At 58.8% G+C, this 17,177-nt stretch overlaps 5 protein-coding genes across 5 annotated transcripts; 4 read left to right on the top strand and 1 right to left on the bottom strand.

Annotated features, from left to right (window-relative positions):
- Positions 1–963: 963 nt before the first annotated feature.
- KRP23_10818 (Glucan 1,3-beta-glucosidase) lies at positions 964–2,109 on the top strand (the record flags this gene model as incomplete). The annotated part of the gene is made up of 1 exon (XM_067881302.1): positions 964–2,109. One exon carries the CDS (start codon positions 964–966, stop codon positions 2,107–2,109), a length of 1,146 nt encoding a protein of 381 aa, XP_067740626.1.
- Positions 2,110–3,719: 1,610 nt separating this feature from the next.
- KRP23_10817 (Glucan 1,3-beta-glucosidase) lies at positions 3,720–4,907 on the top strand (the record flags this gene model as incomplete). Its single annotated transcript, XM_067881301.1, has 1 exon — positions 3,720–4,907. One exon carries the CDS (start codon positions 3,720–3,722, stop codon positions 4,905–4,907), a length of 1,188 nt encoding a protein of 395 aa, XP_067740625.1.
- A 160-nt stretch (positions 4,908–5,067) lies between these two features.
- Positions 5,068–7,038, top strand: KRP23_10816 (uncharacterized protein; the record flags this gene model as incomplete). The annotated part of the gene is made up of 1 exon (XM_067881300.1): positions 5,068–7,038. The coding sequence occupies one exon, from the start codon at positions 5,068–5,070 to the stop codon at positions 7,036–7,038; it is 1,971 nt and encodes a 656-aa protein (XP_067740624.1).
- Positions 7,039–8,262: 1,224 nt separating this feature from the next.
- On the top strand, positions 8,263–9,573 carry KRP23_10815 (uncharacterized protein; the record flags this gene model as incomplete). Its single annotated transcript, XM_067881299.1, has 1 exon — positions 8,263–9,573. One exon carries the CDS (start codon positions 8,263–8,265, stop codon positions 9,571–9,573), a length of 1,311 nt encoding a protein of 436 aa, XP_067740623.1.
- Positions 9,574–9,875: 302 nt separating this feature from the next.
- On the bottom strand, positions 9,876–13,389 carry KRP23_10814 (General transcription and DNA repair factor IIH helicase subunit XPB; the record flags this gene model as incomplete). The annotated part of the gene is made up of 3 exons (XM_067881298.1): positions 9,876–10,678; positions 10,769–10,860; positions 10,952–13,389. The coding sequence occupies 3 exons, from the start codon at positions 13,387–13,389 to the stop codon at positions 9,876–9,878; spliced, it is 3,333 nt and encodes a 1,110-aa protein (XP_067740622.1).
- Positions 13,390–17,177: the final 3,788 nt, after the last annotated feature.

Here is a 17,177-nt window from a genome sequence, read left to right as displayed (position 1 = left end):
AGCGCCATCTGCGCCCTTGATTCATGGCCAGCCACTGCAACGTGGATGGCAGATGTATGGTGCTTGTTGGTCAGTTCACGACTGCAGTGGCAATAGGGCATCAAACATCTGCAGGTTCGTAGACTGTCAAATGTATATGTAGCCACCTGTGGTCTGTGGTATCCACTACATGTACGCGGGTCTGCCAAGTACGCTGCGAGTGTTTGGATCCAACGCCATTCTCTACTTTCGCCCTAGCCGTGTCGAAGGTGGACTAGACAACTGCACCGCCTCGTGGATATTGAATTCCGGTGTTCAGGGGTGATAAACATAATGAGCTGATCACCAAAGGCACAAAACTGTGGCATGGGCTGTAACATCGTGCAGCCTCTGCTGAGGTGTCCAGCAGTGCTGAATCAAGGCAAGTTGCGGCAAGACAGCAGTTGGCCGTTTAAATTTACCCCCCCCCACCACCACCAAAACGGACAAAAGCGAAACTTCAACATGAGATTTGGAGTGACCAAGACACGTCCCGTGTATAATAGCGTTCTCACGGGAAGCCCCTGGTGTGGGCACTCAGCTGCATAATCTCCTTCATGCCAATGCCCTGGCTTCTAGTTCTACTTATCGTGTGTGTAGAGATCTGTGAAGGCGAACATGCTTCCAGCGCGCCAATCTCTCTTCAACAGGAAAACTTTCTGCTTCTCGTGCAAACGGAAGCTGCCAGCACGTTCGTTGCTATTCAACATCTCCTGCTGAATGCACATCAACGCCACTAACGCCATCAACGCACCACGGCACTCCTTCCTCCGGTTTCTTCTTCCGTTACTGGAACTCGACATGCTTTGAAACACCCACCGAGGTACAAATACGATTGTCGATCCTCAGTAGGACCGCGCAGGCTTTTGGCACACCGAGTGCCTGTAGCCTCACTTTCCAATTGGCAAGATCCAGCAAGCACTTCAACTAGTGACCCGTCCAGCAATGCTACCTTTCAAGCTCCTTGGTGCCGTGGCAGCTCTCTCCTCTGCTCTGGGGGGACACCAAGCAGAGGCGCAAACCTTCTGCATCCACGGCATCAACTACAACCCTCGCATCGGAGCCGATTGGGCCCCGGTGAACCAACGATGCAAGAGTGCGGTCGGCATCCAGGCGGATATGGAGACTCTAGCCCAAGTCACCAAGTCTGTGCGTATCTTCGGACTCGGAGACTGCAACCAAGGGGCGACTGTGGTGCCCGCGGCTATCAACGCTGGTCTGACTGTGTCCCTGGGACTTTGGGTAAGCGACGACGACGCCGTCTTCGAGGCGGAGTTTGCGTACCTCCAGACGCTCCTGCAGCAAAACTCGGGCATTTTTTCGGACGGAAGCATCGTTGACATCCACGTGGGCAGTGAGGCGATCTATCGGAAGGACGTCACGGCGCAGAAGAATATTGAGTTCATGAACCGCGTCAAGGCTTTACTTGGGGCGAACAGCCTGGCATCCGTGAATGTGACCATCGCGGAGATCGGGGACGTGTACCTGGCGCACCCAGAGATCACCGACGCCGTGGACTTTGTCCAGGCTAACGGTTTCCCCTTCTGGGAGAAAATCGACGTGGAGAACGCTGTCGAGTACTTCAACTCGAGGATGGAGCCGCTGTATCAGCAGGCGGCGGCGCTCGGCAAGAAGGTGGTGATTGGCGAGACTGGCTGGGCTTCGGACGGCTCGAGCCCCAAGGCGTCGGAGGCTTCCCCCTCGAACGCCGCCCTCTACTTCTACAACTTCCACCAGATGGCCTCGGAGCTTGGACTCGAGTTCTACTACTTCGAGGGCTTCGATGAGGAGTGGAAGATCGATGCCAGCAACGCCACCGTCGAAGGATACTTTGGGCTTTTCCACGCGGACGGGACGCTCAAGACCGAGATCGCCGAACTTTCATTGGGGACGAGCTGCCTCGCTAGCAGGAACGAAGAGGCCAGCGCTACTGGCACCACCACCACTAGCTCGACGGGCGTGTATACGTCCGGTGCGACTACCTCGGGCACCAAGACCAGCAGCGGCAACACTGAGAGCACTTCAGCAGGCACTGGCACGACGACGACCACCACCACAACAACTGAGCGCTGCCACGTGAGGCGGGTCTAGGCTCAGCACCTTCGTACTGGGACACTGTATGATAGCTCGTAACACACAACATGCACACTTCATGACTTTAATCGCGTCCGAGGCTGCGACTTGTTGCCTGGCGACGAGTGGATGGGCGACTGAGCTGATAGAAATCCATCACGAGGTGGGATCGGTTCGACTGGTCGAACACCGGGATGGGGCAGTTTTCCTCCCAGCCCGGTCTGGGTTTGCCGCAGCGAGTTCATTCACCAAATTGGTCCTCCGTATCACCATCCATCGCAGTCGCCGTGCTCGCAGCCAGCTCCGCGTCTTCACCCCCAGACATCAACTGCAGCACCAGCATCGGCGCGGACTGGGCGGACGCGGAGGACTCGTGAAAACCGGCCTCGTAGATCCCTTGAGCTCGAGATTCTGAAGAGCTACGCGAGCGTGCTGCGCTCTTGAATCACCGACGCGGGCAACATACTGCTTGGCGTGTCGACTACCTCTTCCCATTCTGGGACAGCGTGGCGTCGGCGAAGGTTGTCGTGTCGATCTACCAGCGGCTTGGCAAGAGTGAAGTGATCGGCGAGAACGGGTGGGCTGCCAGCAGCACAAACGTTCGTGTCAGCGAGGTCGCCCCATAGACTCATCCAAGTGAGCGACGAAGGCCGAGTCCTGGCCGTGGAGGCCTCTTATCATCGCAGAGCTCGAGCTGAAAGGGGAGCTTCTGCTGCTTCTGCTGCTGGGTCATCCGCCGAGGTCCGAAGCAGGGTCTGATGCTGCTGGGAGACCGAGGCGGAGACCACAACGCTCGCGGAGGAAGCGGACGATGCTGAGACCAACGTCGTAGAGAGCAGCCCCACCTACAAATTAGGCTACAATGCGCTATGGCTGCTCCGTCGTCGAGCGTGGTGTTCGTGCTGTCCTGTTTTTATTGTTCGCGCTCCTGACGCACGCCTGACAATACAATTTGGCGCATGCGTTGCAAATGTACGCTTGCCTTCCCTCGCTATCTTCTCTCTATAGCTCGCGACAAGGCTCTGCTTCCAACGTGCGGAGTAACGCCGTGTCCACGTTGAAGCCGCGCTGGACTTTGCATTGCCCTTCTTGCTCAGCATCGTGTACAGCTTGTACTGCAAGGGCCCCCGGCACTCGCGACGGCGACCAGCTGCACCGGACTTGGCTGCTTTTCGACACGCGATGCACAGATGTATCATAGTTAGTCGTCTGCTCGAAGGGCGACAGCACCGACACCAAAATCTATCGGGAAGATCAACCGCCGGCGAACGCGCACGCACTCGCTCCGACTCGACTACAGAGTCGAGAATGGCCATTCCAGTCACCAAATGTGCTCGCTCGTCGTCAAATCCCGGCCGCAGCAGTCGCTGACGTACGGCATCGATCGAGTGTGACAGGTTTCGCTGCTTGCCGGCGCTTCAGCTGCCGAAATATCCAAGCGCGGAGCGTCTTGTTGTGGCCCTGACACGCGATCCACATGGCACTGGCGCGATCGTCGACGCAGAGATGCCGCCCCGCCCTGGGTTCGGCCGCTCCGCTTCCTGGCCTCCGATGCTCATTCCCCAAACTCCTATCTCCTGGATACGAGTATCCCGAGCCACAGCCCCAAGAACCGACTACCGACTACAATGGTGAACGTGCTGCGAACGACCTCCGCGCTGGCCATGGCCGCCGCTGCTTTCGGCCTGGCCGACGCCGGCAGCTTCAAGTGCGCGGGCATCAACTACAACATCCGCGCCGGCCCGGACTGGGCCACGGCCGACGTCAAGTGCAAACCGGCCACGCAGATCTCCGCCGAGCTGGCCACGCTCAAGGGCGTGACTGACACCATCCGCCTCTACTCGCTCACGGACTGCGACCAGGCCACGGCCGTGGTGCCCGCGGCCATCGAGGCCGGCCTCAAGGTCGAGTTGGGCCTGTGGGTTGACTCGGCCGCGTCCAGCTTCGCGGCGGAGAAGGCGGCGTTCCAGACGCTGCTCGAGACGGGCGTCGTCCTGTCCGACAACATCATGGGCATCCACGTCGGCAGTGAGGCCGTGTACCGCGGCGACGTGACGGCCGCCGAGGCCATCGCCAACCTGGAGGAGATCCGCGCCCTGTGTCAGGCCAACGCCGGCGCCGCCAGCATCCCGCTCACGATCGCCGACATTGGTGACACGTACTCGGCCTACCCGTCCATGATCGAGGCCGTGGACTACGTGTCGGCCAACTACTTCCCCTTCTGGGAGAAGGTCGACGTGGACGGCGCCGCCGACTTCTTCTACACGCGCTTCTCGGCGCTCGTGGACACCGCCGGCGCGTACAGCAAGGAGGTGGTCGTGGGTGAGACCGGCTGGGCCTCGGACGGCACGGACGCGGCCGCGAGCCCTGCCACGGCCGCCAACGCCGCCAAGTACTTCTACGACTTCTACACGCTCGCGGCCGAGAAGGACCTCATGTACTTCTACTTCTCGGCCTTCGACGAGCCGTGGAAGCTGGCCACGCTCGAGGCCAACGAGACGGTGGAGGCCTACTTCGGCCTCTTCACGCAGGAGGGCGTCCTCAAGGACGTGATCGCCGCCGAGTTCGACAACTCCACGTCGTCCTTCGACGGCAGCAACGCGGCCACCATCACGGCGGTGGACGTGTCCAGCTCCTCGACGACGGTGACCTCCACTGGGGACGCCACCACCTCGGACGACGCGACCCAGGACGCGGCCACCTCAGACGTGGACGCTTCCTCGGACGAAGATGTTGAGGACGACACGTCCGCCTCGACGTCCGTCACGCAGTCGACCACCACCGCGTCGTCTTCGCACAAGGACTGCGCCATGTAAGCGGCCGCAGAGTCCTAGCGTCGGTTGCTAACACCGAACTCGGGCCTAGACAGAAGCCTGAGTAAAAACCCAATTCATGTGCAAAATACCAACCCATCTCCACCTTGTGATGTTCCTGTAGACTCGTTTACTTTTTATGGCCAGCGAGTATCGGAATTGCATGTTCGGCGGCGGGCACTCGGACGATGAACGCGACGCCCCGAGACCGCCGCCAGCAGAGCTGCAGTCGCGTGCCGATGCGGATCGAGTGCTGCGGTCTTTCGGCCCGAGTTTCGCGTCCGCAGCGCTCGCGTTTCTATCAGAAGCGGTCGATTCCAGCGTCGAGACGAGGCCCGAGCAGCTCCAAGTGCTGGAGCGAATCGTTGACAGAGCAGCGAGAGAGGCCCAGGCGGGGCGCCGCCAGAGAGCGGGGAAGTCACAGGGCGATAGTGGACTGCAACGAGTGCTCGTGGCTGCGTTCCAGGCCGCCGCGCGCCAATTGAGCGCAACGGACATGGCTACACCAGAGAGTGAACGTTGGCTGCGGTGCTGCGAGCAAGTGATCGATGTGCTGTGCTCTGGTGTTGCAGCTGGGGGCGAGGCAATGCACCGGAAGATCATCTGGCGGAGGCTTCTGTGCTGTCGCTGGGATGCAGTAGCTGCCGGCTTGGCTTTGGTGCTGCTGCTTCATCAGGCTCAACAGAAGTGGACCAGTGCTTGGACACAGGCCGATGGGATCTTGCAGGTGATCGCTTTTGCGTACGCGCACATGTCCAGTGATCTGAAAGAATTCTGCATGAAGCAAGTGGAAGACCTTGTGAGGACAGTCGTGGACGAAGGTCCATCGTACCAGTTCACCCCGCGGATGGCTCTGCGGCTGCAGTTACTGGGGCATTTGACAGCCGTCTGCTTCCTGGACGACGATTTGGATGTGATGCCGTGGATAAATGAGTTCTTCCACACGTGCTTTGAATGCTGCGGGGTGGTTCTCCAGCTACTGGACGAACAATCGAAGGCCGACGGTGGAGATTCGGATGGGATGGTTCGCATGCTGGACATGTGTCTGTTGGTGCTTAAGGCTGGGTTCGACTACTTTGAGACTCGAAGGAGTGATATCGCCACCCTTCTGGAGCTTCTGGCTCCTGTTGTTGTTGGGGCTCTGTCTCAACTGGTCCTCCATCTCCCAGTTTCTGCCGAAGCATGGGCAAATTCACCCGATGCGCGGTCGTTAGAGACGAGTTTGCGTTTGCTGGCAAAGATGGGGGCTGTGATCGAGGACAGCCAGAGTGACGCTTTGACCAAGGTCTTCGACAAGATCTTCGCCCCCGGTACGGCGTTGGCGCTCATCAGCAATCGACCGGAACTACTATCGACGTGCTTCGACGCTATAGACCAGCTCCTCGCTCAGCCCAGCGTCGCTGAACGTATGAGTCCGTCACTGAACGTTCTGTTGCAGACTGGTGATCTGAAGGTTTCGCGTGAACAGTATGTGGTAGGGAGACACGGTCGGGCTACCGAGAGCTCTGGCATGGAGATGGCTCGCCAGGGTGCCAGCTTTTGCTATGCGAAAACCGAGTCACACGATGAAGACGACCCCCCAGAGCCAAAGGCTGAGGCCGTTGCAAGTCTTCTATCTGGCATGGACCTCCACGACGCAACCCAGGGAAAACTTGTAGGGTCTTTCACTGAGGACGAGGCTGATGAGATGACTGAATCAGGGCCGGATCAACCTTGCATCGAGGTGGTGAGACCTGGTGCGCCGCAGTGGTTCGATGAAGGGGGCAGCGACGACGACGGCAGTGAACTGGAGGCCGATGCCGACGTGCCGCTGGCGACTGACGAAAGCAAAAGTGAAAGCAGCCAGGTGCAGGATAGGGCGAGTATCCCTGTGCCGCAGTGGTTTGACGACGGCGAGGAAGACGAGGAAGATATCGACTTGCTGCAGTGCGCGCTGGACGGTGCCAGCGATTGCCCAGGATTGAGTTTGTTGCTGCCACCCGCACCGCAAGCTTCTCCGAGAGCCGCCTTTGATCTCGGTCGCGTAGTGGACGATGATGTCGTGAGTGAAGACGGAAGCGCCAACACGGAAGTCATGTATTGGAGCGACTGCAGTCGGTCACGATCGTCATCTCTTGCTTCTCTGCCCAGCTGAGGCGACGACAGTCTGAAAGCGAACTCGGTCAATGCAGACAGCGAACTGAGCCACCGCTCAGGAGAGGGTCATCCAACGGCGGTCAAAGGCTGCAAATCGGCAGTGCTCGGCGATCCCAGCAGCGAAAGGCAACTGCAGTCAATCGCCCGAGTCAAGAGTGGGCTACCGGTACCCGCGAGACTTTCGCCATCGTGGTGCTCACCCAGACGCACGTTGCAGGGGCGAGCCAAGCGCCCTCCTCTGCGATTAAAGGGGGACACACGGGCGTCTCTGACCAGCGTCTCGGTGCAAACATCCACCGTGTGGCCGATGACTTGACGACGCCTTCAGCAAAGGCGGCAGTACGCGAGTCTGCGCTGCTAAGTTGAGCATTGGTAACGAGCCTCGCGCAAAAGGAGACTTGCCTCTACGGTGAGTAACACGGTGTCTTCAGTCACGAACACAGGCACTCGCCATGGGGGGGGGGAGTCGACACTTTGCATTTGCAAAGTCTCCGTCCTCTAAGGCGCACTGAGTGGCATCCGAGCAGAGGAGACAGACAGGATGGCCGAGGAGAGACCGGCACCCAACGCGCTCCGATCTCTGCGCCAGCGCTCAGTCTCTACATGGCAACGATCAGATGCAGAACCTGGTCTCTCAGCAGGGAGAAATATGGCGCGGACTGGGCAAATATGGCAGCATTACAGCTTTAAAAATGGCAGAAAGACACGATAAGAATCGTCACCTGGTTAACGAAGCTTGGCGATCCAGCGCACAGTATGGATATGCTGGGTGGTACGGATAGAGGCAAGAGCAGCAGGTTGTTGTCCTGGTGGACAGGAGTGCCGGACTGATATCAAGTCGCTCTCCTTGCCGTTTTGCATGAGGCCAACTACTTCGCACTCTTCACCTAGATGGCATCGAAGTCTATTGACCTCGCATTTCGAGATGTGTCGGAAGCGATGGTTCCGCTAAGGTATTCCTCGAAGACAGCCTAGCATGGAGCACCGATATCCGCTCGGTAATAGGCTGCAAGCCGTAGCGGGGACTGCAAGGCTCAAACCATAGGCAGTCGTTATTTGTGGCAGCAGGCGACCCGTTGAAAGTGGCTTCTCGGCGTTTTATGCACCCCGCCAGGAAACCATCTGCCCGGTCAAGCTGGTCAGCACGCTGCGTCTGGCGTGAGGTCTCTGCCGTTGGCGATGGGGACGGAGGCCGCATAAGACAAGAGGCGAACTGGCGGCCATGACTGCCGGACGACGCGCGCTGGTTCAGGTATTGGCGGCGCTGCTGGCGGCCACGGCGATGGCCTCGGACACGAGCGACTTCTGCAGCTCCGTCACGTCCTGCCTCAAGGACGGCAGCACCACGTGTGACACGACCAGCGGCGAGTGCCCGCCCTGCATCTACGCGCTGGACAGCTCGTACACGTGCTGGGAGAAGGACAACTCGACCAACACGTGTCCGTTCACAGGCGTGCGCTACGACTGCTCCGACTCGTGGAGCGCCACCGCTGCGACCACCTCCAGCAGCAGCAGCAGCAGCTCCACGTCTAACTCGACACAATCCATTGTCGATTCCTCCTCCTCCTCATCGTCTGGCACTAGCACCGACTCGACGAGCTCCATCGGCATCAGCGGACTAGACTCTAGCCTCATCACGTACGGAGCCATCGGCCTCGGCGCTGTGCTCATTGTCATCATCCTCCTCATCCTCTGCATCAGGAGACGCAAGATGCGCCGCCGCCGAGAGCGAAACATCGCAGCCACAGGAGCAGGCAACTTCGGCCGCAACCGCGCCATGTCGGACAAGCGCCTACGCGGCCTGTCGAAGCCTGACGAAGGCATTACCGGCCCGTACAACAACCTCCTGGACAGCAGCAAAGTCAACTACGCAGCCCCCAACACAGGCTACGGTGGCCACCGCAAAGCGTCTCGGCCAGACCCGATGGACTCGTTGTCGCGCGTGCCCACGGACGAGTCTCCGCGCAGCTTCGACGGCATGCTGGCCGACCCGTCGCAGTCGCCTGCAGTGCTGGGCGGCGGCTCGGAAAGAAGTGGCGGCCGCAACGCGCAGCCCGCCCCCGTCGTGGGCGGCATTGGCGGCTTCTCGAACGTGACCGAGTACGTGCAGCAGGACGTGTCGTCCCGATGCACGTCCACGCCCAACGTCTTTGGCGAGTATCTGCGGATGAAGCAGGAGATGCAGTACGACGATGCCGACCGCAGCACCATGGGCGGAATGGGCGGCGTGAGCTTTAGCGACACGATTAGCGACTTGGACAGCGGCAAGTACTCGTTCGAGTCGTCCCAGGGACTCGCGCGACTCCCCCAGCGGCGACCGGACCTAGACGGCCGGTCATCAATAGCCGACTCCATTACCGACTCCATCGCGGACTCGGTCACCGACTCGGAGTATGCCGAGCAAATGCGTGCACGCGGCGAGAGCGACTGCTACAGCGAGATGTCGTACAACGACGAGAAGTACTCCTTCAGCAGTCTCGACGGCCTGGACGACAGCCAGGTACGAGAGGGCAAGCGCGAGGTCGAGATCTGAGCTCAGGTCTGTCGTTGTCTCTCCTAGATGCGTGATCCCAGTCAATGAACCCCCATTATTTTATGAGCTACTGCATCGCGTGCCTTCACAAACACTTGCTACATGTAGCAGGAAGCGCAACCGCCACGTTACGTGCACCGAGTGACCGCGACACCAAGGTGGAGGCAGCTACGGAACGCTGGGCAGCATATCGGGGATGCAGTTCATTCATATGGGTAGCGAGAACGATAGCACTAATAGATCTGCAGCGTGGACGGCTCAGCTCTTGCCCGAGCGCCTTGAAGCTCGAGAAATAGACACCATCAATGCACCTTCGCCCTCTTCTCGTCTGTGCCTGGCTGCTGGGCGTCATTGTCGTGGTCTCCTTCGCTCGAAGATGGGTCGTTCTCCTCGGGGCTCATCTCAGCTTCATCTTCCGTCTCATTACTGTTCACTTGAGCTGTAGCCACCGCAACTGGAGCATCAGCAGACGCAGTCTCGACCTTGGCGCCGTAGCGGACGACGCATTCCTCCGAGATGAAGTCCAGCACCTTCTGGTAGATGCACGAGCGGAACTCGATCCGCTCTTGGCCCTCGAGGTAGGACGGCAGCGGCACGACAACGCCGTCAAAGTCCTGCATCAGAAAGGAATACGGCGGCTGCGGCCCGTTGGGCAGGTACATGACGCCGCTGCTCGTAGTGGCCAGCACCGGGGAGGGTGAGGGGGTCGCTTCTCCTTCTTCTACACTAGACACCGCCTGTGCAGCAGCTGGAGGCGAAGCGGCGGCGCCCGACGTATCGACGGACGTTGGGCGCTTCGCTGTCGGCGGGTACGGCGCGAACCGCTCGCTCTTGGTGACTGAGGGGGCGGAGGCGCGGCGCTCTCGCTTGTGCTCACGATGCTTGGCGTCGAGCTTGCGCTGGTGCTCATTCTGCTTGTTGCGGTGGTCGTCGCAGAGGTTGTGGGCCGTGCCCGACGTCTTGAGCGCGCGCTCGTTCGTGCACTTGCCAGTCTTGTAGAGGCACTTGCCGCGGTAGTCGGAGCGCTCCGAGCCCGGGAGCGAGGAAGGAGGCGCCGCTGATGAAGACGCCTGGACGTCCGACATTTTGGCTGGCGAGACGCGGACTACGAGCAGAACGTTAGAGCCGTAGGACGCGGAGCTACGGGCGCCGCACGAGGGCGCCACCCATGACGAGAAGCGGAGTGACGACCTACCAGACTCAGAGGACTCAGAGGAAGCGTCTGATAAGTATGCTGATTCGTGGTGAAGATTGATCGTACGTAGCAGGAAAGGTAAGGTGGCCTCCCTACTTCAACCACGAGCTTAATAAAAGGCGAGCGTGTCATTTCATCATTGCAGGGCTCCAGCGTAACGTCTAGCGATATCGGTCGCGGAACAGGTTGTGTCGCTGCTTGGCGCCGTGGCCGGCCGAGTACTCCATGTACTTGGTGCCGTCCGCGCCGGAGAGAGCGCCGAGCGACGACAGTTTCTTCTTCTTGCGACCGTGACCCGACAGCTCGAGACGCGACAGGTCTTCGTCGTCGCGGATGGCAGCGTTCTCGTCCTTGGCGGCGCTCTCGACGTCAGCACTCAGCACCTCGTTCAGCAGCGCTCGCTGGTCCTCCTTCCGCGTAAACACTCCCTCGAATGAGCCCGGCTCGAAGAGGTCAGTCACCACCTTGAACGTGTAGCCCTGGTCCACGAGGTACTGCTGGCGCTTGTTCGAGTAGTACATCTCGTGCGTGTCCGTGGAAATGAGCGTGTAGAAGAAGGCGTTGAACCCGCCTGTGGCGTTGGCCTTGGGGCGCAGAATACGTCCGAGGCGCTGGGCCTCCTGACGTCGCGAGCCAAAGTGCGAAGAGACTTGAATGATCACATTGGCCTCTGGTAAATCGATGGACGTATCTCCGACCTTCGAGATGCAGATGACGTTCACCAGCGGTGAGCTGCGGAAGGACTGCAGCAGACGCATGCGCTCACGCTCCCCAGTGCCGCCGTAGATGTAACCCTTGTTGAGCTTCGTTGCATACAGTCGCAGGGCGAACACGTCGTCCGAAAAGAGCAGAATCTTGTCGCCTCGCTCCTCGTGGTACTGGATGAGAAACTCGGCGGCCGTGAACTTGTTCGGGTTGGCCACGTACAGGAGCGCACGCTTGCGCGCGCTCTTGCCCTCGCGCAGGTATTCTCGGTAGAACTCGCCCGCCATGGGGCACCACACCTCGACGCACGACACATTGGCCAGGAATCCGCTCTGAGTCAAATCCATCCAGTTGGCTTCGTACAGCTTCGGGCCAATGAGGAAGTTCAAGTCGCCGATCAAATCGTCCTCACGCACCAGAGTGGCCGTCAGTCCAAGCTTGCAATGGCACGCGATCGAGCCAATGACCTTGCGGAACATCTTGGCGGGCACGACGTGCACTTCATCCAACAGAATGCACCCCCACTCGCGGCTTTGGATTAGCTGCATGACCTCTTCGGAAGCGCGAGCACGGCGTCCACCGAACGCAACCATCGTGTAAGTGGTCACGATCACTCCCGACTCCGGGTCGATGTAGTCCTTCGCCACAGACGTGAATCGCGCAATCTTCTTCTCTGGAATGTTGGTCCACATTTTAAACTGAGCCGTCCACTGCTCCACGGACACGGCCGACGTGCACAGGCACAAGCACGACTTCTTGATGGTGGACGCAGCCGTGACGCCCGTCAGCGTCTTGCCTGCGCCACACGGCAGCACAATGATGCCCGATCGTGCGCGGCCGTTGCCGAACATTTTGCTCAGCGACTTTTCCTGGTACTCTCGAATGCGCGTGGTGGGCTTCAGGTCCATCTCGAGGTCCGGGATCGTCTTGTCGTTTCGGAAGTCGTACTCCTCCATGAGCGGGTAGTCCAGGTCCAGACACGCGCGCTTCACTTGCTCGACCATGGTCTTCCGGATCTTGAAGGACACGGTGCGCACCGTTTTCTGCTGGCCGCCGGACGATTTGCCAGGGTGGTGCTCGTCTGCCACGTTGTAGTCTTCGTTCAGCAGCTTCTGGTACTGCATATTGGCCTGGTCCTCCGCGGACACGTCCTTCTGGATAAACTCGCTCGCGTCCTCCGCTCGCGCGCCAGCAGGAGCCACCGGCGGTGCAGCAGCCGACGCATTGGCCGCCACGTCCGCCGCCGTCTCCTTGACACGCGCGGCGCGAATGTGCTCGTGCTCCAGCAGTTTGCGTAGCACCTCCGGGTACAGGCTCTCGACGTAGAACTCGTTGTGATGCAGCACAAGCTTGGCCTTGCCGTAGCTGAGCGTGCAGTCCTTGATGAAGGCCACGATGCCCTCGGGCAGCCTGTTCTTGGACAGTCTCTCCAGCACCTTGAGGATGCTCTCGGTCTCGATGGCCACCGACACGGCGGCGTACAGCGAGTAGGGCGTGAGCTTGTATTCGTGCAGGAACTCGGGGCGAGACACGGGCTCCGAGATGGCCACGAGGAAGTCGTACGCCTGTTTGTAGATGGGCGAGAAGGCCTCGAGGAAGATGCGGCCGTTGGGACAGACCCACACGGGCCGCGCCTCGTGGTCCGGCTTCATGTCCAACGTAGAGAAGTCGTAGTAGCCAGCAGCCTCGCCGTCGCCCCCCGCAGACTGCGCCACCTCGTTGAGCTTTTGCAGTCGGTTCTGGATGCGCCGCGATAAGTTGCTGGACGCGCCCACGCTGTCCACGGACTGCTGCACACCGCCCGGCCCGTCCTCCGCCTCCATGTACTCCAGCAGGTCCTCGCCCACGGACCCGCCATAGTCCTCGGCCAGCGACTTGCGCTTCTGCCGCTGCTTCTGCACGCCCTTGCCGCTCATGAGAATTGTTCCGCCCGATCTGGCAATCGAGGTGGTACCGAGAGGCTTCTGTTAAGTTCATATTAACTCGAATTTTTGCATTTTGTATGCGGTTAATTCGTCGGAAATACTCGTACTACCTCTGGTTGAAAATGATGGAAATAATGACGTATGACAGGCTATAGGTCCAGTAGGTGAGCATTGGCATTGCAAAACTGATACGATCATTTTTAACAGGTATTATCTACTCAGCAGGATCAAAAAAGATCAGACTTGGGCGACCAGCTTCGACTAGACATGCCTTAGCGCTATCATACAGATGATGGTCGCACTTCAACACTCTAGGCAGTATGCTTTTTCTTCGTAGTGCTTCCTTGCCAATGTGCGGCAGTGCATAGCGATTCCCACCACTTTCCTGTAGAATGCATAACATGCAGCCCTGCAACGTCAGAAACATGTTGTCCAGCGCGTCCGTATCCATGTTGGTGTATGCATTTTGAACAGCAGTGATGAGGTTGTCGATTCCATGGATCGGCACACGGTTCTGGATGCTCTGAATAGCATTGAATAACCCCAAGTCCAAGACATTGAGGTCGGGCGAGTTGGGGGCTGAAACAGCAGCCTAATACACCACTCGCCTTCTGTAGCGGGGCTACACATTCGGTTCACCTCCTACCTTAGTGCAACATGCACTAAGGCATACATTCAGGTGACCACCACAGGGTGGTCCACATTCATAGCAAAAGGCATATGACTGGTAGAAAGTAACACCTTTCTACCAATGAGAGTCATTCAATAGATAGGGGTTCTGCCAGCCATCCAATGGCAGAACCTCTCATTAGAAATATCAGTTTTAGGAGGAAACCCCATTTACAATCAATACAGTTCTCATTTACCACCAAAGCTTCCGTTTGGTTCATTTATCTAGGTTTAAGTATACTTGTGGATACAAGTATACTGAACTTAAGTAAACTACTCCTACGCTTCCTCATACACGTGCGCACACGTGTAAGCTTAAGTAGTGGGTCTAAGCAGACCCATTACACCTGGTAGCACTTTGTAGTCCGTCCAACGACCGACTAACACGTTCGTATGGAATACGAACGCGGGGCTGAGAACCTGCCCTCGGACAGTAACATGTCCGTGGGTAGCCCAAACACGTCTGCAACGCATGTTGCGCGTGCAGACTGCCCCCACCTGTCGGAACCAGAGTGGGAGGCCCTCCAACGACTGTCAACAGTCATTGGGGAAGCGGCGGTAGCAACGATGTTGCGAACGCTATCACCGACGGAGCAACACGGTGTTGCTCTGGGTTTCATCGTGAAGGAACAGCGTGAAACCGCTGCTCGAACTTCGGTGTCGCCATCGGCCACACCGCGCGTGGAGTCATTGAAACTCCACGTAAGCAGCTACGTTGGAAGAGAGGGCGAGCCTCTCCTCCGTTGGCTTGTCGAGGTCGACACTGCCATTACGGCTCGACGTATCGTCGACCCGTTGTCGAAGGTTGCGTTCGCCATGTCATGTCTTGGCGGACGAGCAAGGAGTTGGGCGTACGGACGCCGACTCACAGACCCTACGTGCTTTAGCACGTACGAGGATTTCAAGGAGGAGCTCAAACAAGCGTTTGAGCCCCCGCAGAACGAGTTCCGATCGAGGGCGGAGTTCCTCGATCTGCAACAGGGCAAGCATGACGTGCATGCTTACGCCCAAAGAGCACGGTACTTGGTCTCGAACATCGTGACCAACCCGATTGACGAGGCGACAAAGGTCGTCACGTTCATGAAGGGCCTTAGAGATGGGCCTGTGAAGACCTATCTCTTCCGAGAGTATCCAAATACTCTCGAGGCTGCAATTGCGCTTGCAATGCAAAAAGAGTTTAGCCTGCGGCAGGCTAAACTGCATGTGAACGCCCCACGGCTAATGCCACGACCGGTGGCAAGGCCGTCGGGAGGTCCCGAACCAATGGACCTCTCGAGTGCGACAGCTGCTGGTTCCCAGCAGCGTCGAGGATCAACGAATGTGCGTTGTTTCCGCTGCGGAAACATCGGTCACTACGCCCGCGAGTGCACAGCACCTGTGCACGCGGCGAGGAGCCGTCGTGGCGATACTGGGTATCGCCACGGGCAATCAAAAAACTAAAGGGACCAGCAGGCGCGGGGCGCCCTGCTGGTGATGCGATCGAGCGTGTCGACATCGGACACGCTGCAATGAAGATCGCTGCCCCCAGTGAGAGCCAATCTCACTGCAAGAAGCAAGATGACAAGCCGAACCTTGTCATCCTGAAGGTAAGCTCGAAGAGAGAGAAGTCTCTTCGTGCTCTAGTGGACTGTGGTGCGTCGAACAACTTTGTTCGACTGCAGAGCCTTCCAAGGCTTGACTTCGAGGAGGTGGAAACACCTCGAAGTCTATTGGAAGTGAGGCTAGCAACGGGTGTCGTTGTTAGAACCGAGAAGCGTATCGTACGCGTACGCTTCTCTTATCAAGAGAAGGAGTTCGTCGACGAGCTTATCGTCCTGGAACTGGACGATAAGTTCGATATGGTGTTGGGCATGCCGTGGCTTGCACGGCATGATCCGGTGATCGACTGGACGAAGCGCACGATCGTGCGCTTCGGGAGCAGCAGCAGCGCGACAGAGAGCGATGGCCCTGTCGGCGCAGCACATGCACCACGTGGTGCATGCGACCCTCCATCAGAGACAGCGCGGAATGCGGCTGTCTCCGGTCACCCGAAGCGAACGCCAACGACTGCGAGAGTCGTTGGAAGAAGATGTGAAACGAATCAGCAGGGCCTGGTTCAATCCGATTCGAGAGGGTCTCGAAGCGTCCGGGGCGACGCGGTAGTGTCGACAGCTAATGTCGACACACAATTGGTCGAAAGACACTCCGCCGTTAGGCGTCGAGGTAAAGAAGGCGCGTCGGCTCTGGGAGCCGACGCTGCAAGCAGTGCGGACGGTTGCAAACGTCCCGCACCGGAAATGCTTGCGAGCTCGCGTGCAGCCGGGCTGCACGACGAAGCGGTGCGCGATCAAGCCGGGCTTGAACGCGTGCGCCCGCGGGTAAAACCCGCCGGCGAATACAAGGAACAACTGTCCACGGCCGGGCCTGGACAAGAAGAAACTCGCGGAGCCGGGCTCCGCACGAGAAGTGAACGGCGCAAGCGAGAAAAGCTGCGCAAGTCTCGGTCAGGGACCGAGACGCTACAAGCAGTGTCTGCCGGGCAGACACAAGAGTTGGAGACGACCGTCGAGACATTGAGTGTCTTGACGCGTACGAGTATTGGTCTCCAATACAAGAAGATGAGGCTGGATAATCCTCCGACGTTAGCGTCGGAGTTGATGTCGCTCCCAGTCACAAGCTGGAAGCGTTTCGCTCGCGAACTGCACGATGGACGCATCGAGCAGATCTGCATCCTCTCGGACGTCGAGAGGATGGCGTGTGAAGCAGAAGAGCTGAAGCAGCTCATCTCTGAGGGCGCGGACGCCCTCAGCGCGAAGTCGAAGAAGGAACGCTTCGACGAGCAAGGCTGGGACTCGCTCAAGGCGAGCCCCTTTTACAAGGTCTTGCGTGAGTACAAGGATGTACTCCCGGACGACATTCCTGCGGAGTTACCGCAGGATAAGGATGTTCAGCACGAGATTGATCTCGTGCCGGGAACGAAGTACTGCGTCACGCGACAGTGGCCACTGCCGCGTGAGCAAGTCAAGGCAATCGACGACTTCTTTGAAAGTCGTCGCAATGCAGGACAAGTGCGGGAATCGAAGTCCCCGCACAGCGCGCCTACGTTCTGTGTGAAGAAACCACAGGGCGGG

This window comes from Phytophthora ramorum, assembly GCF_020800215.1.
Source record: "Phytophthora ramorum isolate Pr-102 chromosome Unknown Phyram_PR-102_s0011, whole genome shotgun sequence".
In the NCBI taxonomy this organism is placed as follows: Eukaryota; Oomycota; class Peronosporomycetes; order Peronosporales; family Peronosporaceae; genus Phytophthora; species Phytophthora ramorum.
Note: the sequence above shows the minus strand (reverse complement) of the source record. Positions and strands in the feature narration are given on the sequence as shown.